Source organism: Chlamydotis macqueenii, chromosome 1 (assembly GCF_036417535.1).
Source record: "Chlamydotis macqueenii isolate bChlMac1 chromosome 1, bChlMac1.mat, whole genome shotgun sequence".
In the NCBI taxonomy this organism is placed as follows: domain Eukaryota; kingdom Metazoa; phylum Chordata; class Aves; order Otidiformes; family Otididae; genus Chlamydotis; species Chlamydotis macqueenii.
In genome coordinates, this window is record NC_141556.1 from 94,718,949 (window position 1) to 94,742,340 (window position 23,392).

The window sequence follows — 23,392 nt, forward strand, 5'->3', positions numbered from 1 at the left end:
ACCTTGCTGCTTTCTTTGGCTTCACCTACTGCGACTTAAAAATTACAGACACTTCCCTTCCCGGAAAAAAAAAAAAAAAAAAAAAAGACGCCTAGAAAGAACCGCGTGCGCTTTTCCGGCTTTTCTTCCCTTTGGGATCACTATTTTCAGGGCCGCGGGGCGTAGTCACCCCCGGCCCGGGGCCTGCACTTTCCTCCCCGGGGCCGCAGCCCGGGCGCGGGGGAGGTGGCCGGGGGCGACCGTTGGCGGGCGGGGCGGGGCGGGGCGGGGCGGTGGCGCGATGGCAGCCGGTGTCGGGGGCGGGGCGGGAGGAGGGGCGGCGGGGCCGAGAGCTACCCGGAGAGCCGCCTCCGGGCCGGGGGCGAGGCCGCGCCTGGCCCGGGGGAACGGCCGCGGCTGCGGTGAGGGGACGTGGGCGCGGCGGCGGTGCCTGTGGTGTGCGGGGGTTGTTAGGGGTTTGGGGTGAAGCCGGGGAGGGGCGGCAGTAGGGTTGGGAGGCTTGGCGGCCTCGGGCGCGGGTCGCCGTGGCGGGGGCAGGCGTCCGACTGAGGCGAGGGGTTCCCGGGGCTGGCGGGCGTCCTGCTCCGATCCCCCCAGGCCGGCGCGCCCCGCTGTCCGGCCCGCCCGCTGCTCGGCGGCGGCTAAAGGCGCTTCGTGCCCGTGCGGGGGCTGCCGAGTTTCGGGGGCGGCCTCTTGTGCCGCTCCCCCGGGGAGGAGGTTGGGGGGTGGGGAGGGGCGGTGCGGGCCGCCGTGGCAGCCAGAGGCCGGCCGGCCCCGGGGCGTGCGCCCGGGCTGTGCTGCGGGTGGGAAGAGCGCGATCAAAAGTACCTTCGCGGCACTAAAATGCATTTTTTTTACGTTGCCGGCAGCAGCACTTCCTGCTTTTGCTTTTTTTTTTTTTTTTTTTTTTTGTGCACCACCCCCCCGTCCGGTACTGGTGGGTGCGTGCTCCCCGGCGTTGGGCAGGGCTGGTTTTCCCAAACCAGAGGGGCTGCCGCAGGGAGCTGGAGCAAAGCCGAGCTCGTCCGAGTGATCCGGGCTGACCCCTCAATGTCAGCCTGCCGTTGGGGCTCAGGTCCCCGCTCTTTGGGGAGCGAGGCTGAACTGGGAGGGAAAAAAAAAAAAAAAAAAAAAGGCAGCAAAATTGGTTTTCTGTGACCGCAGCTCGGAAACCTTGTGGCTCGACGAAGTGGTTTTGCCGTCACCTGCCGTGGCTTTTGGCAGGGCCGTTCTTCTTCGCAGGGTGCTTTTGTAGTGCTGCTGGCTTGGAGCTGCGCAAGGGTAGGGAGCTGACAGTGCTTAACGACTTGGAAAACAAAACAATCCTGTAATTGAGCGTGAGAGAACTTGAAGGCCGATCACAAAAACGTCACGGACCTGGTTTTTAATCTTCGGCAAGATGGGGCCCGAAATAACACGGAACAAAGCTGAGAGAAGTGATACTTAACAATAAATAGCAGAAAATTCAAAGGTATAGGACCGAAGTGAAAAAAAAAATAAACCTTTAAAAAAGAAATCTTTGGATTATTGTAGAAACACAAAATTAATTTTACGGTTAAGAAGTCTTAACTGCTGTGCTATTTTGCATTACTGCAAGCCAACCACCAATATATGAGATTTTATTTAAAAATATTTATATGCCTTTACATATTCATGGTGGCTTTTTTTTTTTTTTTTCCTGTGTTGTTTCCAAGGTTATTTTTGGCCTTTTGCATGGATGGCTTCAGAGAATGCTCCAAGAATAGGGTAAGGATTTAAGGCTTTTTGGTGTACTTATGTGCTTCCATTATATAAAAAATGAACTAGATCAATTATTCAGGGATGATGAAACTGGAAGTGTGTTAAGGCCCTTCATATAAAGAAAGCTTTAAACCTGTACATTTGAATGTTTTAGAGCATGTGATGTTTACCGAAATGTAGAAAATTTTGAACAAAAATACATGGGAGTAGCCTCTATGGCCTTTTTAGGTGTATGAAATTACATTTGATTAATATTCAGTGTCTCGTGCTTTTTATTAATTTGAAGAAAATTCTCAGCAACAAAGTTGGAAATTCCCTGTTTCTCTAATGTATTTGTTTCTATTCCTCAAGTGGTCACATATGGCCTTAAATTAGCATTTTAATATATTTAGGTATATTCATTATCAGTTATAATTTAAAATCCAAGTTTATATTTTATACAAATTTAATACTTAATGTTAGTGCAGAACTGTTCCAACAAAGCTGCGTTTTTGTTGCATTTTGTCAGTTTGATGCTTTTACTTTAATGGACGTGTTGCTCTTTCAATGCTTGTTCATCAGTCAGAAATACAATTTCTGTAATTCTCAGCAAAGCGTTTGAAGTTATAATTTCTGTAATCCTTGTAAAGCAATTTCCTGTGCTGTCTGTTTTGAGACTGTCCTGGTTATACTAGTAATATATTTCAGTTTTCTGGTCTATATTCATTTAATGAATGAACGAATTAGCTAATTTTGATATTGAATGTATCATTATGTTTAATTAAATTCAAACAGAGTTCTTCTTAAAGTCTTAATAAATAGCATAACTTCTAAGTTATGCTATTTGTAGACAGTTATACAAAGTTTATCTAATCATTTGATTATGTTATTGCACTTGGTGGATGGTTGTATGAGTAATGCTGCTTTGAGAATATTAGATTTGAAGAGACTGGTGTCTTTTGACTGTCTCTCCTTGCCATCTGTTGTCTGTTTCCAAGTTTAGAGCTTCTCCTTCTGCAAGATCAGTACCCTTTTTGCTTGCAAAATGACTGCCTCAAAACTGTCCCTCTAAAAAAGAAGGAAGACATAAGAGTCAAACTGAACAAGCATTAAGCTTCAAGAACTGTTTATCAGCAGTTACTAAATCTATCATTTGACAACGGATCGGCTCTCAAACAGCTTCAAAGAAACAATATGCTTCATGAAAGTTAATTTTTATTTTAAAATGACTATTATTATGTTTATTAAAAAAATCGCAAACAACAAACCCCAACACCTTGCATTCTTCCCAGAAGTTTGCTTCTTTTTACCACTAGAGCTGCATAAGAGTACATGATGTAAAAGGAATGACAAAAAAAAAAAAATCCCCACCAGGGAGGATGTAGTCTAATGTTAAAGAAGATTTGTCAAGTTCAATTTTAGTGCGTTCAATTCTGTTAGATATCTTCTGTTTAAGTGATAGTTGTTTAAGCTATTTTTTCCCTCCCTCTCCCCAGAGAAAGTATATTTTATCTTGTTTATCCAGACTTGCTTCAGACCTTAGTCTTTAATAACAACTTACTGGAATCTCTAATCAGGTAAATAGGGAGATGTCTAAAAACACAAGTCTCTACTGAAAGTCTTGGGCTCATGATGGCTGGATGGTGATAGTGTGGCCTAATGGATAAATAGGGAGATTGTTGTTTGTTTTGGGTTTTTTTGATTACCAGAAAGAAATTTTGCACTCTTCTTTTGCTTTGTTTTGGTTTTTTGTTTGGTTTTTTTTTTTTGTATCCAATACAAGTGAGAGTGGCTTTATAGTAAGGTTTTGCCTTGATGTACCCAAGAGAATTAAGTAATGTGATAGATAGTACTGTTCAGATTAATGGCACAAACATCTGTCTTAACAGTTCTATTGTACCAGTTGTTGCCATGCGAACTGCCACATTTTATATGCTTTCAGTATTAGACTTGACTTGACTTCTACTAGTATTTTAGGGACTTTATATAATTTTTGTAAACACATTTGCAGGAATGAAGTGGAAGTCAGCTGAATTCTCCTGTGCACCACTGGGACGAAATGACCTTCATGTTTGTGGTGAATGGAAGTCATGGCAGCGTCTAACATGGGAGGGAAAGACATGAATGGACAATGTGGCGTGACTCATTCAAACTGCAGATCTTCTGCCTGCTTATGGCAGTACTGGCTATCGTGGTGCTGGTCCATAATTTTTTTCAGTTAGAGGTAAGTGAAGCCTGTTTCTTCTCCAACATGGCCTGAGCAATGTTGTTCCTCTTTCCGTGTAAGGTTAGGATTGTGACTGACAGCATTTAGCTACAACTTGGAATCACAGACAGTTCACGCTGGAAGGGATGTCTGGAGGCATTTAATCCAGCACCTTCCTCAAGGGGCTAACTTCAAAGTTATCTTGGATTGTGCAGGGTATTGTTGAGTTAAGTTTTGACAGTCTTCAAGGACGGTCAGGTTTCAGAAGCTGCCAAGTGCTGCACCCCTCTTGTAGTGAATAATGTTTCTTTTGTGTGCAGGTGGAAGTGGCCTCTTGTCCTTTTAGTGTGTACTTCTGATTCCAGTTTTTCTGTAACTCCCCTTTAGGTAATGAAAGACTGCAGTTAGATCCCCTCTCGGTCTTCTCCAGACTGAAAAAAGGGTCTGGTTCCCTTAGTGTCTCCTTTCAGTCATGTACTGCAGTCTCTATTCATCTCAGGGGCTCTTAGCTGGTCTCTCCAGTTTGACTGGAGTCCAAAAATCAGATGTAATGTTCTAGATGTGGCTTCACCAAACTCAAGTTGAGGGGAATTATCACTTTGCTCAATTTGCTGGTTGTACTCTTGTTAATTCATTGCCACAACGCTATGCTGTTGACACGTGGTCAGTTTGCCGTCCTCCAGAATCCCTACAGCTTTTTCTGCAGAGCTGAAGTTGCTGTTAGCCAGTTCATCTGCAGCCTGTACTGCTGCAACTTTTCTTTGCCTTTTCCTCTCTGCTGTGTCTGACTTGCATATTTCTTCGTCTTACTCATCACTTTAGTGCAGAGGTGCTTTCAAACTGCATTATTCAGTAACCTCAGACTAAAGTCAAAACAGATAAAATCACGGAGGATCTGTTCCAGGGAGCCTTGGAGGCTGACCCTGCCCACTGGCTGCCTGCCTGGCCAGACTATCCACTGCGGCATTTGGTGGGTGAGCATGAGGATGCTTAGCCTAGCGCCTTGTTAAATTCTAGTGATCTTTTATGCGTGTTAGCCAATCAATAATTGCTTTATGTTTTTAAGTTGTGTATATCTTGCTTGCAGAGTCTTTCTTCCTCCTGGATAGTGATGCCCAAATGAAATGATCCAAAAGAGGGGCTGTAAAATTCCCTCTCACTCTCAAAAAGATATATTGAATTGGAAGAGGTTCGGATAAGGGCAAGGAAGATGTTTGAGAGGTCTAAAATCACAAGTGGAACAGGATCAATAACTAAAGAATGAATGTTTGTTACCTATTCCAGTATGGTGGAGACATTTAAATAAAAACTGCAGATGCTGAATTGGAAGGAAGCAGGGGTGTTTTTTTTTTGGGTTGCAGCAAAGCTGCAGAAGTTCTTGCAGCAAGACTGTGTAGCTACTAAAAGCATGTATTCAAAATGTCAGGATGAATTCATAGAAGAAAAATCCATTAGGGGATACTAAATCTTAACGATGTCAACCCTAGTGTTTAAGAAGTCTCTAAGCCATAGTGCTAGAAGCCTGGATTATGTCTTCAGGAGAACTATAACAACGTGCTTAGCTTCTATCCTTTTCCCACATACCTGCTGTTGGAAACTACTGGAAATCAAAATACTGTGTTTGGTGAACCTTTGGTTTGAGTTAGCATGATCTTTTTTTTTTGTGTAACATAGAAAAACTTTTCTTTTGTTGTCCTTTCTGTGTTTGGTTTGGTGGTTGTTTTTTTTTTTGGCCTAGGATTTTGCATGAAGAGCAGTTCCAATATTTGGAATCTTGGATTATTTTCTTTCTTTCCTTTTTTTTTTTTAATTATATTTCTTTGAGAAAAGGGCTCTGGCAGAGCTTTGAAAGTGAAATGAAAAATGCAGTATGGGTGTTCACTCTCTGCTTTTTCTTGCCTCTATTTGTAATAAGTATGTACGTGGCTTTGTTGACCTTTACATATCTGAAACTCAGTTAAGTATTGTGTTGCTGCTAAATCTTTATGCCATAACATGCAACTCTAACCCCTTTTGTTGTCTTGATTTTTCTGAATGGACCTGCTCTGATATTTGTCTCTGGCTTTGGCATAGCTTTCCAGGCAGTCTAGTGTAGGTATCTATGCTGATTCTTTTCAGTCAGATATCAAAGCCAGAAAAAGTCTTAGAAAGCTTTCACAGAAGATCTGTAACCAAATCCGTTCAGGCTCTGGAAGAGAGCTTATTGTTGATTACTGTTGAAAAGGTGTTTGCCAAATGCATCAGACTTGCTTCTCATCCCCAAATCATCTTATCTAGCTGGCTAAAGCTAAAGAGCTAAGGTAATTATCAGCTAGCCCCTAGCTAGCCTCCCTGCTTTTTCTCTTTAGGATTTTATGCTTTTTCATGTTAGAATCTTCCCTCTTGAATTTTTAAACTACTAATGATACTCTCTCAGCAGTCCTACCCATGTCAGAATTTTATTTTTCTTACTCTGTGTTAAAAAAAAAAAAAAAAAAAAAATCAAGCTCTCCACAAAACGTTTGACAGCCTGCTTATTGTTTAATTTGCTTTTTAGTATGAAATAAGTCCTCCCTTGAGGACATAGGTGACCACTGCCTTATAGTACCAGAATAAATGTATTGTATTTTATTTTATTTTTGCAAGTACAACCAGTCAGATAAAATGTTTAGTAATTTTCTGGGAAGTATCAGGTTGTTGCTGAGGAGCAGCGTTGTGCTTTTAGGATACAGGAGAGTTTGTACATTTGTATCACTGCCTTTGGAGTGACAGAACCACTTCAGGATTGGTTGTGAGCATTCTTTTATTTAAAAGTGCTTAGAAATGAGAGTGTATGGGAAGAGGGAAAGTTTCTTGCAAGGATGAAGGAAGGAAAGGTGTGTGGAATAGTGGAATATGTAACAAAGTTTTTGTGGTGTTTTGTTTTGTTTTTTAATTCTTGCTGCTAAATTGCAGGTGCCTACAAAAGATAACAGCATCATCTTGTTTGGATTATTGCTGGAACATTTGTCTGTCAAGTGATGGCTTTTTAGGATTGACTTTGACATTTAGAGTAACTTAGCACCCTCTCAGTGCTGTGAGTCAGTAAGGACAGTGAACTGATCTCATTCCTGTCTTAGACAACAAATAGGGATTAAAGTGTAAAATTACTGAAAATAAGATGACTGACATTTCAGTAATCAGTATTTGTACAGTTTCAAATATTGTCTGCTGCATAAATTGAGACTCTCTGTTGGGTGAACTGGAACTTTCCTGCCCCACCCCATGCCTGGGAATCTCCTGTGATGTTTCCTGCTGTAATGCTAGTGACAAACGCAGGTTTTCAGCAATTGTTCTGAATGTACTGGGCCAAGCTAAGAGTTGCAGCTGGTGGAGGATACTGGGCTTTGAGATGGAGTTCTACTTTTTCAGCAGCAATTGAAATACTCAACATTTTTTCATCATTACTGCATTTAACTGAGGACAGGTGTTCATTGCAGGCCTAACCAAGTAACAGTGACCCTTCTAGAATATCTTTGAGAGCATGATTGCCTGAGTGGATCTATATGTTATATCTAGTTTTTGCTTAGTTGACAGTGAGAATGCTAAAAGTTGTGTAGTTGAGCCTAAACTTTCATTAGTTCTCCTGAAAGTATAGCTTTCTTTTTATGATGTCTCTCATGCACCAGAACAGCTTGTGGATTTGTTTGTGCTTAATTGACTTGTAATCCATTCTGTCCTGCCTGCATTACTTGGCAGACATCCATTAAATGACTTTGTGATCACATTTTTTTCTGGTTAGCCACAGAATGCAGGAAATAAAAAATCATTTTAAAAGCCCAAACAAAAAACCAACAACCCTCTCCCACTAAAAAAATAACCCAAACAAACCCAACAAAAAAACAAACCCCTCCCTTGGGAACTGTGTTCAAAATCAAGACACATTGAGTAGAGTATATATGGAAATAAGCAAAGCAGGGCAAGTGTTATTCAGTGTGGAGGCTGTATTAAAAACTAAAAGAATCTATGTCATAACATAAAGGAAGAGGACCAGAGAAATCTCGAGAAATGTCTTTATCTGCCCTACTTAAAGAAATTTTATTTTGTTTTGGCTGCTAACTAGAGAGCCCCCAGTTCTGCATGAACTCACTGTGACTTCTTAACATACAGGAGCCAGAGAGATTTGGAAGTGCCAGTGAAAGAGTAAGGAATGCCTTCAGGGCCATGTATATCCATAGGTACAGGAGAGCTTGGGCGCTTGTTTGGAGAAGAGCCTAGGAAGCACTTAAGAGAGGAAGATGGTTTGGAAAACTTTTCTATTCCAGTCAAGGATCTTGGGTATATTAGTTGACTCTGAAGCTTTCCTTGCCTTAACTGGAAAATGAAATCTCTCTAATATTTTCTCCTGTGAATAGCATACATGATGTAGTTTACTTTCACATGTAAGCTGATAATTCTGCAATAATACTTGGTCCTGCTTGGTCTTGGGAGAGAGCTGTAAAGATGAACAAGGATGTAACAGAAAGAGTGGTCCTTCAGGATGTTGAAGCAGCTCTGGTTTTACCTTCATAGAGATTTTTTTTTCCTTTTTTTTTCTTCCCCTTGAAGATTGACTGAGGAAATATTTGTGCTATGATCTATTCTGCTTAATGGGTCATAACGTGGAGGTGCTGTAGTTGAAGTGACAGTGCTTGTCCGCAACCTCAGCTGCATACAAGTGAAGAGCTTTGGCCTGGTGCTTTGCTAAAAAGGCTGTGTAGGTGGACTGCGTTAGAGACATCGAACTATGTTCTCTGATCTTTTTTCTGGATGCATGAGTTTGGCTTAGTGTTCTCTGCACCATTTTCCACTGAAAGATATGGGTATGCCCTTGGAAAGCCTTCAGAAAGCCGAGCTAGGCCATAAATGACAACTTCTACCTCTCTGACAGAGAGATTGGGTCAAAAACCCTGAAGGAATTTATAGAAGGTTAAGAACAGTGACAGGTCTGTTTTTAAGGCCTTCTCAGATAGCCATCTCTCCTCCTCATTTGAAAGGATTTTTTTTTTTCCCATGTCCCCCTACCTGAAGTACCAACCATTGAAGAAACAACTGAAACAGAGAAACTTTCTCCTGAGAGCTTATACTGAACACAAGAATTAATCAAACACATATATTTTCTCTCCACCCCTCCTTAGGAAAATGCTTTAATATTTTTGCTGACTGAGACGTTACCAGATTGTTAGATGCATCAAAATATATAGCTAACTTTTAAAAATATTTCATGCAGTATTCTCTGTGTTATGTATATGCATGAGCAAGTGAAAGGAACAAGTTGTGAAAGTATCCAAAAACCGAAACTTGGCTTAAATCAGGAATGCATGTAGGCAAGATTTAAAGTAGAACTGTGCCTGAGAGTCATTCTCAGCTTTTCTGGAAATTTACTGGGTTAATAAAAGTAACATGCAGTGATAAGTTTGCATTTTGGCCTGCTGTGATGCGAAATAGAAATAATTATGAACTACCTCAGATGGCCTTCAGGGAAAATTTGTTAAATTCTGGGTGGAAATGCAAAACAGAAGCAAAAGCTTCCATTGTGATAATACTATTTTGTGTATCTGTGGATACCTGTCAATTTACATTTTGTAGTTAAAATGTAACAATTTGCAATTTCCCCTTCTATAGTTAACATGGATATCAAACAGAGAAGATTCTGTGTATCCATCCTACATCCTGGTGTGCTCATTATCCTCTCACTCTTAAGCTGATCAAAACCAACTTCTTATGTACCAGGCTTCAAAAGCCTGCACATTTCTATTGCTTGTTAGGTTTACCTTTCTTCTAGAAAAAGTATATTGAATCTCTGTGTGGTTTAAATGACTTTGACGTACTGCCAAATTCAAATAAAATGTAGCAGGAGGGAAATGATTTAGTATGTATATGAACTCTAGGTAATATTTCAATGGGCTGAGAGGTTTGTAACAATAAATAAGGTTTTAATGTAAGTGCTAGGAATTTTAGTACATGACTGAGCAGTTAATTATGGTGGAAATGAAGGGAAAACATTAGGATATTGGTAAGTACAATGACCTTTTAAAATTTTTTTTAATAGAGTAGTTTTTATTTTTTCGCAATCTTTCAAATCTAAACTAGTGTCGTATCCAATGCCACGTGAATGGTATGTTGTATAATTTTAATCTCTGCTTGAAAAACTATTTGACACATTTTGTTTTGCTATGAAATACGAGTATGCTTAAGTTCTATTATATATACCTGATAATTAAGTACTCCTTAACTGCTGATTTTGTGCATATTTGAGACGTAAGTTTGGATTTGCTGACTAGAAATCTCACAGGTAGCTCTGGAGTCTTACACTCTGCTATTTTTAAAATTTCCCCAAGGCAAATCTGCAAATTTGTGTGATGTCATGAAGAAGATGGTATCTCTGCAGTCATTTGATTTGTGTTTTATTTGACACTAGAAGAAGCTGTATATAGATTTTAAAATATTAAACAAATACTTTTTTTTTTTTGCCTTTTTAGTCGTAGATTGTCCTAAACTATTTTACTTGCCCACCAGTTCATAAATTTGTTGCCCCTGAAGCATTCCTTTATTTTCTTCTATTTCTTTCAACCTGTACATTTCAGGAAAACCCCTATTTCAGATGATTAGATAAGAAGCAATGTGAGTGTGACCAGATACATGACTGCAGATACTACATGCAGCAGACTTCTCTAGAAGCACCTGCAGTGTAATGTCTCAAAGAAACCCTGTTTTCTTGCATTATATTGTGCAGCTATTAGACCTCATTGTGCTCAAAGACTAAAATATCACTATGGTAAGAAAATTAAACATGAGTTACAATTTCCTATTTAATCATTTTTGTAATTTTTTTTCACATTGTTGCTATTTGCAGAATACACTGGTAGCCAAAATACTGCCAAAGAAAATGCTGGGCCTGATTTATATAAAAGCCTCTTTGCCAGAGCAGGGTAATCACAGGTTGCCTACCTGTTTCCTTAGAAAGCCCACAGTCTAGATTTGTGTCTTCTAGTAAAGTTGCTTCATTTGGTCAGCTTCAAAGCTCTGTAAAGTGAAGCCCGGTGCTTGGGCTCATTTCCTGACAAAGCATCCGTTATTCATTGTATTTCATTTAATCGCACAGTTTTGGGTAATCTTTTTCCTTCCCAGCACCTGGATGATGACACAGTTTCGGGATCAAACTGGATAACAGAAAACAATGTCCAGCATTCTCTATCACAGACAACCAAAACTACCAGGAAGCCTTACTGTGGCTACAAGCAGCAGACTTTGTCCAAAAGGGAACAAGCGGAACAGGAATCATTGCTTGCTGCAATACAGTGGCCAAAAATCCCTGATGGCAAAATTGCCTTTGCACAAAGCACTGATCCTGCACTTAGTGACTTTGTGATTATGAAACCCAGTGGGTTCTTCAAGGTGGGTGATCAGTTAGAGGTACTTGTTCATATGAAGGATTTCCAAGGAAAACCCAAGCAGTATGGTGGAGACTATCTACAGGCACGAATTCACTCCCCTCTTCTGAAAGCTGGAGCAACAGGAAGGATTGTAGATTGCCATAATGGCCTTTACAAAGTCTTCTTTACCTTGCTTTGGCCAGGAGAGGTCAAAGTTTCTGTGTCACTTGTCCATCCAAGTGAAGCAATCCAAGTTCTCCTGCGTTTACGAGAAGAAAGGCCAGACAGGGTCTATTTCAAAAGCTCCTTCAAGTCTGGGAGGTATTCGGAAACCACCGAGTGCAATGTCTGCTTGCCTGGAGATCTCCCAGTCTGTAACTTCACAGATCTCTACACAGGTGAGCCATGGTTCTGTTACAAGCCTCGAAAACTGCCCTGTGCCAGCCGGATCAGCCACGCCAAGGGTGGATATCAAAAAGGTCTTCTAACGCAGGAGGAAAGCCTCTTTTTCCAAAGGTAGGCATATTGTTGAATTTATATATACTCAGTCAAGTAATTTTTTTTTTTTTTTTAAGACAAACTCTGGGTTATCAGGGAAATACAACAGATTTTCTTCGAGGAGGTCTGTATCTGCAGGAGCAGGTGTTTGACGTGGTTGTTAAATATTCTCTTCTCCATTCAGCAGTATAAGAACACAGTAATCTTAAACTAAAGAATCTTGGAGTATAGTTCTCTCTCTGTGCTTTGAATTCAACCACGGTGCACCTGCTAAATTTCAGAAGACCATGCTGCCTAAATCTGGTAATGGTTTGGGGGACTGTTTCCTTATTTTTTGTTTCCACACCTACACTTTCAATACCAATAACAGTGCTTTGAGATGGTTTTGGTTTGGTTTTTTTTTTTTTTTGGCCAAGTCTGATCTGATCTACCTAAAAAAGGTCCAGGTTTTAGGCTTGTTTTTACACAAAATACCCGTTGCTTTTATCCTCAGCAATAGTCATCTTAAATGTAATGCAATGTGTTCTTTCTTGCTCAGTACGACTTTCAGATCTTTGGAGTAGTTTTAAGTCGGTCATGATGAAAACACCTGGTAGGGCAAACTGCTGAGCAATACCTGTGTATGTGGAAATGACCTGTGCATGTTATATAAAGTGTCAAACTAAAGTAGTTTCACAGTCATCTTTTTCTTCTGCAGTCAGCATTTAAAAAAAAAAATCTCTTAGTGCATGGGTAGACATGATAGAACTACTTCTGTATATACCCTCAGCTGCAAGTAGACAGTTAGCTACTGTGTAGTGTCAAAATTATAGTTGCAGGCTACTGCTTGCTTGGTGTTGAAGGGAAGTGTTTCAGCAGTATGTCCATTTGAGGCTTAAATTGGGAACGATTTTAGAGTAGTAGCTCCAAATAGTTTAATTAGGAAAGTGTGTGTACATGCCACTGAAGACCAGAAAGCAAAACTAAGTATCAGTGGAATTGGTTTTGACTATCAAGTTTGTAAGTAGGTCTTTTGACTTCCTGTGCCCCAGGCAGGTCACCTGTGAAATATGGCAGATATTGATTGGTGATGTTTCCAAATAAGTGGGAAATTTTTTTGCTTGTTTTGGTTTGTTTTTTGTTTGTTTCGTTTAGCTCTGAGATCCTTGACTGAAATGACTTATAGAAATTCCTAATAATTTATTTCTTAAATGGAGAAGAACATTAGGCAGAGATTCTCCTCAAGACAGCAACAAAAGACAGAACAAGAGCTTAGTATTAAATGCCTGCATCTGTCACAGCTGCACAGTAGTGATATGTGTCGTATACAAAATGACCAGAATTCATTGATGTCCACAAACAAGTACTTTTGAGGTTTCTTGGTGTTTGGAGGATGAGCTTTGTTTCTGTATTCACCAAATTGCTGTCCTACTGGAAGACCTTCTTGCTGGAGATCTCCGAAGTTGGCTGGACGTTGGCTGGCACTACCGTCTCCCCCAGAGGCCAGTCACACTGCTCCTAGCCTAGTCTAGACCTAGACCTGCAGGTGGTGGTGGTGCTGGGCTGCCAGAACCTCCGCTGTGTGCTGCAGAGCAGGCTGTGGGATTACGGGGGCTGAAAGCGGTAACTACCTCGACAGAGGTGTTTACTGCAGAGGTGTTTACTCTCTCACCTGTAGAGAGCTGGCAGGGGCTCCCCTTTCAAGGATTTGTCTTCTGGCAGTGGCACGCGTACCACAAACTGGGAACTTCCTATCTTTGTGGTAAATCCCCTAAAGCTTGTTGCAGACCTTTGATAGCTTTATCTAGGTTTGTGCCAGTGAAAGTGTGCACAAGATCTGTGTCCTAGTGCTATGAAATTTTGAATCCTGACTAACAGTGATAGTGGTCTCAAGGAAATTAAAACAGAATGAATTCAGCTATAGGAAGTAGAATAAACTTAAAGTAAAAAAAAAAATATTATTGTGAATCTTATGTGCCTATTTGAAGTGGATTAAGAAAAAGTGAGATTAATATTTATCCCTGGAAATGTTCAAGGCCAGGTTGGATGAGGCTCTGAGCAACCTGATCTAGTCGGGGATGTCCCTGCTCCTTGCAGGGGGGTTGGACTAGATGACCTTTGAAGGTCCCTTCCGACTCTAACCATTCTATGATTCTAATATTACCTTCAAATTTTACTGCCTTACTATATTATTATTTTTTTTTGTTCAAGTGATGTGAATATCAAAAGGCCGATACTCTCCAGTGGACCTGATTCAGTGATTGTAAAGCCCAAGGCATTTACAGGTACAGTGAACTTTATAAGATTCTTGTTTGTAATTCATAATTCCATTTATAAAAAGAACAACAAGCATGAGGTAATAATTGATTTGTTTGTTTTCATAGCATGGAATAGAAATTAACTTCTAAATTTGCATTGAGAGGATGAAGGCTTTTGGGTGGTACTGTAATATAAGTTCAGTACCAATAACGAAATTGTCTAAAATTATGTACATAAATGGTATTTTTAGCAAAAAAATAATTAAAAAAAAAAAAGTTTGTTCTTTTGGCAAAAGTGTCTTTCTTTTTTTTTTTTCCCTAGTGGTTACTCAGGGATGCAAAATGTCTTACATAACTGTTCACCAAACTCTGAAGTTAATGTAACAGAACCAGCTGTCTGGCATTTCTTAATTTCTTTCTTTGTTAAGAATTTTGTCTAACAGATTTTGACAATTTTCATTGAAGTATTACTATCATTTGTGTTACCACAGGATGTCAGAACCTACAGTTGTGGACCAGAACCTAATTGTTCTGTACCCCATCTGAAAATAGAATAGAAAGACAACCTGTACTAAGTTAAGCTTGGAGGTTTTATCTCTTTCATAAGCATGTGCCTGCTTTTTATGCCTGTAAAAAGCCTGCATAAAATGTGATACACAGAGAATTACTTCTTAATTAAAAGCCTTTCAGATGTATTTTCTGTAAGGTTGTAGGAGACTTTAACTTAGAGTTCCTGACCTGAGCGATAAAGTCTTAACAGAAAACAGCCTACAGAATTTCTTACTTTTAGTTTTGCTGTTCACTAAAAAAAAAAAAATAGAGTGCTGTTATTAGGCCAGCAGCACTTTCCCCCATTTCTTTCTCCAGATCCTTTAGATGACCTGGTTTTGTTACTTTTTTAATCTTATGTATTTCCTTGCAGAAGCTGCTGCAAATTTGAAATTTTATTATGTCACTGTTCTTTCAGGAGTTACAGATGATCAAAGCCTGCCTACGTTTCCTGAGGATTAATACTGGATTAGAAAGGGTTGATAGGAGTAGCACAGTATTCCTCAGGGAAGTTCCTTCTAAGAAGAACAGTTTCTGAATCAATAAACTCAATACATTGGTATAATTATTGTGGATGTATGTATTTGTTAGGATTGATGGCACAATTCATTGTTCTGACATTGTTTTTGCACACACCTTTCTGTTTGGGGATAAACGCAGATCAAGCTGATTTTTAAAACTTCATTCTTCTGAAATACAAGCTTTTATTTCAGTTCTTGATTTGTAGCTTTTGCTCTCTTCTACAAAATCCAAATGTAATAGCTTTCTGAATTCTGGAGCAAAACTAGTATGATACTGTACACAGATTTGAAATGCTAGTGTCTGGTTTAGTGCGAGGCACCAAAAGTTGTCCTGGTACCATCTTTATATACGTATGTGTAGTCTAAGAATCAATTTAAAAGGTAAAAATTTGAAATGTTTTTACATCAAAACTTAATAAACAAACGAACTGAAGCTGTGAATTCATGTTATGAATTAGTCTTTAGTTACATGACCACGTGAAGGGTTTTTTTCCTTTTCTTTGTAGGGTACCTGTTTTGTACGTATTGGATGAGTCAACATTACTAGTTGGGTTTTTTTTTTTTCTCTTCCTACATTGTCCCTGTTGCCTGATTTAAATAATCACCCAAAGATAAAATTTTCTAGTGGCTTTTTGTGTGGTACTCGTGATTATAGTCTTTGTGTTACACAAACATAATAGTATTTTGCTTTTTACAGTAGCTCTGTGAGGTCTAAGGAGATTAACATCTAGTAATGCAAGACACAGAGAATATTGTATAGAAACAGTGAGATAAAAAATGACTGTTAGGAATGAGTGTTTAATTTTTTTCTTTTTTTTTTTTTTTTGAGTGTTTAGAATTTGGCTACTCCTCTGTTACAATAAAGCATCTACCAGAGGATGCTTCTGGACATTGGAATTCCACTGCCTGTACTTTTATATAGTTAAAACAGTCTTTGGCATGATTTTGCCCATGGCAATGGATGCTTTCCCAAACACCTGCAAGTCAGAACAGGGCAGGGACTGTTCTTAATGGGTAATATCCGCACCAAGGTGGGTAAAAGTGTTTAAACAGCTGGGGGTACCTGCTCCACGCAGCTGGTGTTGGTACCAGGGAACAGCTACATGCTTGTTCAGTTTAGGTGTTCGAATACGCATGTGGTAAAGGAAGAACCTGTAACGACCTCATGGAAGTTCAAAAACATAAGCGTGAGACTGCAGCTTCTCATCCTGCAATCTCTGGCTCTTGCTTGCAACGTATCATCCAACTTCTGAGTTAAACGGGCATCCTGCAGAACGGAGCTTCCCTAGTGTAGTTTAATTATTCCTCAGAGGGCTGCCTATCCCAGGCAGTGCAAGGGGAAGGGGCTAGATAGCAGAGAGAAAATATGAAATCCGTGGAATTAGAGACTCTATAATTGATACACATACAATTCTTGGTCATAGCTTTAATTCTGCCATTTCTTGGTTTTGGAGTCTGTATGACTCAGGCTTTGCTCTTCTAGCATGGAGCAGGAGTGCCGAGGTATGTGTTATTCCATAGATGGATTTTAGTTTTTCACTTTTCTTTTTAAGCCGATATGAGGGGCACCGGGTTGTCACCAGGGGGCTGGCGGCCTGCGCTGGGGGGGCCGGGGAGGGTGGAGTGTGCGCGCCTGGCCGCTAGAGGGCAGCAGTGCGCTTCGGCACGGGGGTGCGGGGGCAGTGCTGTGCGGGGTGGGGGCCGGCCCGGGCTGCAGGGACAGGAGGGTCCCGGGCTCGCCTCTGCCAGCGCTCCTCTCTACCTCTTGCAAGCATCCACCATTGAACGCTTCTACCCAGGTGTGAAAGATGTCAGGCATTTCCTTTTTTTTTTTTTTTTTTTTTTACTTTATCGTTTAATTTAAACCACACTAAACTGTAATTGTTCAGCCAACTCTATCAGTAGCTGCAGGTTTTGCTGCAGAAATAGGAGGTGAAAGACTTGAGCTTACGGAACTGTGATGCATCAAGCTTTTTAATCTACAGGGTACATCATACTCTTTCGATTTAAACTCAGGAAGACGTTCATACATCACTGGCTTTCTGTCCATGAAGGTTATGGAGGCTGGTGTTGTTATATGGTAATTTCAAATAATTCTTCTCTTCCAGATTCAAGTGGTATGGACAGAGCTGAAGATCCCATGGTTTCCCCTTCTGGTTATTATTATGAAGACCAGTGGATGTCCAGAACACACTGGATCCATCATTTTAACAAGTCAGATGATATAACCAAGTGTTTACAAGGAAAAGTAATCCACTTGTTTGGAGACTCTACAATAAGGCAGTGGTTTGAATATCTGACAGCATTTGTTCCAGGTTATTTTTTTTTTTTTAATTTTATTTTGTCCTTAAAGACCTTTGCAAAGCTTCATTTCTCACATCTCAGACACAGAGTTGATATTACTGAATGACAATGACAAAACAAAGGAAGAGGAAGGACAAAACATCATCAGAAGTGCTGGCAGAAAGGCAGGCAGTCAAATGCTTGAGCAGACACTGGAAACATGTAGGCCCAGGAAACAGAGCCACAAGGTATCAACTTAAAAGTTGTCCTTGTAAAATGTTTCACTAATGAGGATAGCTCTTGTGGCTGTGCAGCCGATGTCATTTAGGATGCCTGCGTAAGGCCTTGCAGTGTTCTGGTAATACAAGTAATTTTGGAATGAAGTAGCAAATTACTTCAGTTACTGTTGGTTGGTTTGGGACCCTTTCTTGTATTTCCCTTGTTTTAACTTAAATAACAGAATTTCAGTAGCCAATTAGATACTCCTATCTCACCTCTTACCCCTAAAGCAGTAAAATTTGTTGGAACACAGGCTTTGAGACTCCTTATTGACTACATGTTGAAGTTGTCTTTGAATTTCATAGAGTTTTAAAGTTGCCAGAAGGGTTCCTATGAGCATTGGATTCATAGGGCAACAATGACTGAAGGAGTCCATTTGGAAAATTTCTTTTTTTACGAGAGAGAAAATAAAATAGTTTGGGAAACTTGGAGAAGGCATTGACAGCCTTGTGAAGTAGAAGTGTGCTGTCTTGCAAATTTCAGCACCCATAAACTCCACTCTGAAATACGCAGCTAGCACATGTATGACCCTCATCTTCTGTTTCTTTTTAGAGTTCTTAGAATTATGTTCAAATTTCCTTATCTGCTGCTGCTTTCGCCCTGTGGTCCTAGCATCTTGTTGATAGTTTTAATCTCTTATGCCATCTTTCACTAATGATTGCTCTTGGGTTTTCAGATCTAGTGGAATTTAACCTGGGGAGTCCTAAGAACGTGGGTCCTTTCATGGCTGTGGACCTGAAGCACAAAATCCTACTGAAGTTCCGCTGTCACGGGCCACCCATTCGCTTTTCAACAGTCTTTAGCAGTGAACTGCGCTACATTGCCAATGAGCTGAATGGCATAGTAGGTGGGAGAAACACAGTGATAGCCATAACTATATGGTCCCACTTCAGCACTTTCCCTGTGGAAGTGTATATCCGGCGGCTGAGGAACATTCGAAGATCGATTATTCAACTGCTGGATCGCAGCCCCAAGACTTTAATCATCATCAGAACCGCTAACGTTCAGGAGCTTGGGCCAGAAGTGAGCCTCTTTAACAGTGACTGGTATTCCTTTCAGCTTGATTCTGTCATGAGGAAAATGTTCTCAGGAATTGCTGTGCACTTTGTGGATGCTTGGGAGATGTCTCTGGCTCATTACTTGCCACATAACTTGCACCCAAAAGAAATCATTGTTAAGAATCAAATAGATGCATTTTTATCTTATGTGTGCCCTCTGCAGACTTAGTACAAGTGGGTATCCTTATGTCATCTTTTGCTGTAGCTGATGTAAAGTTGCTCTTTGGAGCTATCAAATTATGCTGGATGGTATGGAAGAACTCTGGTTACTGTACTTGCATGCAATACAAGCGGAGTGGCCTTAACTCTGGGTAGCTGTGAAGGGTGGTAAAGAGGAGCTGACTGTTCAGGCCGTATCTTCCTGCAAGATTGATTCCTTTCAACCTTATCATTCATATCTGAGATTATGAGAGAGCACCTTAAATTAAATTGACAAGATTCAATAAGAAATTACGTGAGTTATTAGCTTTACTAGTTGTCTGCACAATATGCTTGACTTAATCCATACCACACCGATTCTGTTGCCAGGGTCTTGCTACTCAGAACTGTGTGTGAAACCTGGAACAGATTTTGGAGCAGCCTTTCTCTCAATGTTCCAGAATTTGAGGGACATCCCTTCCACTTGTATGTCAGAGAAGCACAGTATCTGTTCTTCTTTCAAAGTCTTAATTAGAAGTATGAAGGGAGTGTACTCAAATCACTAATATCAATCAAGGAAGCACAATCAAAATATCTATAGTATTAAGTTATCAACAATTTGCTGAAATTTAATAGAGTACACTAGTTAGGCACCCTTCGTGTTTACAGATAGCTGCTAAATAATGTAAATAGACAGTATTTTAGTTTGTTTTCCTGTACTACTGAATCTCTTCTGAGCTTTGATATACTGTCTAATTATTGATTTATCTGTAATGGAGAAACCTGTATATTATGACCTCAGTGAAGACACTGTCTCAGGCAGTTTCTGCAAGTTCAAGTTGCAGGCTCACCTACTTGAATCTTGAAGCATTTACTAATGAAAGTGTTTCCATTCCCTGTAGGGTAAAGCTATTCCGTTATGCTCCTGCAAAGCTGACCTTCTGGTAATTGGTCTTGTACATCATTTGTGCGTTGTGTCTATATGGAGAAGCCAAGTGATTGGACTGCACTTGACGATGTTTGGCAATGGGTGACAGTAACAGGCATGCGCCAGTGTCAAGGCCGTGCAATGATGCCCCTTCTATGTTTGGCAGTTTTATCACTTATTTCTGAGCTTCGCTGCTGCCAATATAAAAGGTCAAAAAAATTGCACCCGAAAGCCAAGCACACACAGGGTTGCCCTTCATACAGAGGCTTGGTAAATATTTGTGGTTTTGCTGGTGTGAAAGCTGGTGGCTTTTGGGCCTCCTGGCATGGTGTTTTCTGCTGCTAATTTAATTGAGCTTGTCTATAGTTTTTTAACTAGGAGTGCTTTGAAAACCAAGTCTTGATTAAATTCAGCCCCCAAATTAAATGGCGAAGAAGTGTTCCCTGTTGTCTTATTTCTGGTCCCACTTAGGCCAAAGGTAGTCTTTACCAGTGGCTTTACCGAGAAATGTGTCAAAACAGCAGTGGAGTGCTTCTAAGGAAGCTCATCATGCTTAAGGAGAATGTGAAAGTTAAGTCTTGGTGAGCAAACTGAGAAGATAAAAATTAATAAGGCAAATTGTTGGGTTCCACAGAGTGGAATAATTGAAATGTCTTCATATTAGAAATGCTTTACCCTTTGCCAGGTTTGCTGCTATGTTAGAAATATTGTGCTCCTATTGCTGGAGCCCCAAGAAAGCTAATGCTACCACCTGTAGAAACAGTTGGTTTTGTTTTGTTCATTTTAAAGGACAACTGAGAACTGTTTTAAAAACAAATGTAAATGCTTTTATCATATAAAAGTCATCAGTAGCATCCATCTATAAACTTACCGATTTTACAATGTTTAAAAATGACTGGAGGAGTCACATACACTGCAGTAGTATTTATTCTTAGCTTTTCAAATCAGAATTAAGGAGATCCAATTTGCCAGTTACTACAGACAACTGCCTTGTGTAGTATCTGTCCATACATTAGCTTTAGGTAGCTATTTCTTACTTTAATATGTTAATGGCAATTTATCTGCTGCTAAGAAGAGAACACACCAATTCAGGTCTGGGAAGGGAAACCACCACAATGCAAAATGACCTTTCATCTTTTCCAAATATGTTTTTTAAAATAGGTAGAGTATAAGGCTTTCATCCTGAATAACAAATCTATCCAAATAATGTTAATGAAAATAAGACTTCAAACTTTTACTTTGAAGGAAACTACTTAATTTGTGGACTAACCATTTGACTTTCCTCATAAAGCTGTATCATGTGTGGAAGTGTTGTGGCAGCATGTTTCTTTTCTGACTGTTGTAGTGCTTACCACTGCTCTTCGACAGCAACTTTATATCGCTGTTAGCTGCTAAAAACAGATAGAGAATAACCTTTTTTTTTTTTTTTTTTTTTTTTTTAATGTTTTGACAATTGAGGGAAAGAGGACAGGACTGCTCTTAGCAAAGATGTCTAATTGCTTTCTGGTAGAAACTCTCCCTTCTAGATTATTTTTTTAATAACAGATTATCTAACTTTTAGGCAATGAACTTGAGGGAAATTGGCAGTTCATTTGGAATGAGGACCAATATTTCATTTCTTTGGGCCCTGGAACAGACAGGGAAGAGAAAGGGAGAAACTGAAGATTTACTCATGTTTCAAGATGAAGACTAGGGCTACTATGCTTTTATATGTCATTCAGTTGAACTAGAAATTATTTTTAATTTCTATTCTTGTCTTGTTACCAGTTGCACCAGTTGTGTATGTACTGTATATGGAAACATAAAAGCAATAAAATATTTTTAAATCAGTTTCTTTAAACCTTTAAGCTTCTAAATGGATTTTAATGGGGACTTAGGTGAAGGAGTTGGTTATTTTTCATGTAACTTAATATGAAACAGGATTGGAAAGAAATTTCTCAGTTGTCAGTTAAGTATCTTCATTTACATGTAAAAATTTATTGAATGAGATTTTTCGAAGCCCTGTATTCCTTTTCTTTCCATTTTCTTCACTTGAAGGGAAGAAATTGTATTTTTTTTCAGTATTTTCATTCTTGCCCTGAGCCTTTTAATAATTAACTTTTCAATACAGATTTTTTTTTTTCCTTTTTAATTTCTTTATTCAAAATCCAGGTCACTCAAATCCCAGTGAAAAAGATTGTATTTTTGTGGTGTTTATCAGAGGATTTCAGAGCAATTTTTTTTATTATTAAGTAAGTAAAATCCGTTTTACAGATTAGACTGATACATAGTGATTTTCTTGTTTCTCATATATATCTTGTTTCTCATATATATCATGTTGGGCTGATTTATTCATTCTAGAAATTTAGTAAAATCATTAGTTGAATTGTTGATGAAGAGAGAGAATAAAAAAATTGTTGTTTCCCTTTTTTCAAGTTCTCAGTTTCTTCTAATTTCATCTGCTATGCAGTGCTAGTGCAGCTCTGCTTTATGAGATTTGAATTATCGTTCTTCATTTTTTCACTTGTTAGAGGTAAGCATTTAAAAATAGGAATTTTCTTGCTAGAAGGGTCTGTATGACTTTTTATGTACTACAGGTGACAATTCCATGTATATGTGACAAAAACAAAGATTTGAAGTTGTCTCCTGGGAAGGATGAGGGTATTGGGGTTTTGCTTTGTTTTTGTTGCACAAGTGTGGGTTAAAACATTGTTCCACTCAGGACAGTTTAAGTAACAGCAAAAAACTTTGATCACAAATGCGTATTTAATTTATAAAGCACTTACTTGTTAAGTCCAGATCACTTCATGCTCAGTTTCTACTCAAATGTATTTAGACTGTTTGGAAGGCTCTTGTTACCTGTTGGTAACAGCAAAGGATTCTATATCTGTGTGTTAGAAAAATAACTTATTTTCAAGGTTTTTTTTCTATTACATGTATATTGTTGAAATGCTTACAATACAAAGAGAGTTCTAACATCTTATTTCCTGATGTGATCAAAAACAATTTCAATAGCCAAAAAGCTCAAAGAATGAAAAGTTCCTAATAAAAAGGGCAAGTTTAAGTAAACTGTTTCAGCTGATTTAGTCTCAGCTTATCTTGTGTGCCATGACCCCAAATACTTCATATTTCTATAGTCCCTTAGTTTTACCTCTTACATTTTTGTGCTGTGTGTTGGGTAAATGTTTCACGCTATGGTTTATAGATTAAAATCACTTCTTTTTTCTGATGATGTGTATTTGGAGAGAAGTGATCTGTGCAAGCAGCACAAGCCTGGCATGAGACGTAGCGCTGAAGCACGCTGATATTTCCTGTTGTCAGCGTATCAGGTCTGACACATAATAAAAGCTTGTTTGTAATCTGGGCTTCCTTCTTTGAGGGCTTTTGCAACCCAACCAGCGAATGGGAAATCCTTAAACCACTTCATTTAAAAAAGTAGTATGAAGAACACAGGAGATGTGATGTGGTCATAGCTTCTTGAGCTTGTGAACAGTTTTTACTTCAAGCAATGGAAGAAAAATCGAGGAGAGATCCATTCTATCAGTCAGTCAGCGCGTTCAAGGGCCATAGGGCATCTTGTGCTGTGTGCCCGCCACATTTGCAGGGTCACAGGGAGAGGGAGAG

At 39.5% G+C, this 23,392-nt stretch overlaps 1 protein-coding gene across 3 annotated transcripts; it reads left to right on the forward strand.

The window, feature by feature from the left end:
- The first annotated feature begins 320 nt into the window (after positions 1 to 320).
- On the forward strand, positions 321 to 23,132 carry NXPE3 (neurexophilin and PC-esterase domain family member 3). 3 transcript variants are annotated; one of them, XM_086762377.1, is made up of 7 exons: positions 321 to 401; positions 1,695 to 1,746; positions 3,731 to 3,943; positions 11,054 to 11,814; positions 13,987 to 14,060; positions 17,212 to 17,418; positions 18,342 to 23,132. In XM_086762377.1, the coding sequence occupies exons 3-7, from the start codon at positions 3,851 to 3,853 to the stop codon at positions 18,890 to 18,892; spliced, it is 1,686 nt and encodes a 561-aa protein (XP_086618503.1). In that variant the 5' UTR covers positions 321 to 401; positions 1,695 to 1,746; positions 3,731 to 3,850; the 3' UTR covers positions 18,893 to 23,132. The 3 variants fall into 3 exon arrangements, with proteins under 3 accessions (XP_086618503.1, XP_086618521.1, XP_086618513.1); XM_086762395.1 differs by having other exon boundaries at positions 362 to 435; XM_086762387.1 differs by lacking the exon at positions 321 to 401 and adding an exon at positions 974 to 1,471.
- The last annotated feature ends 260 nt before the right edge of the window (positions 23,133 to 23,392 follow it).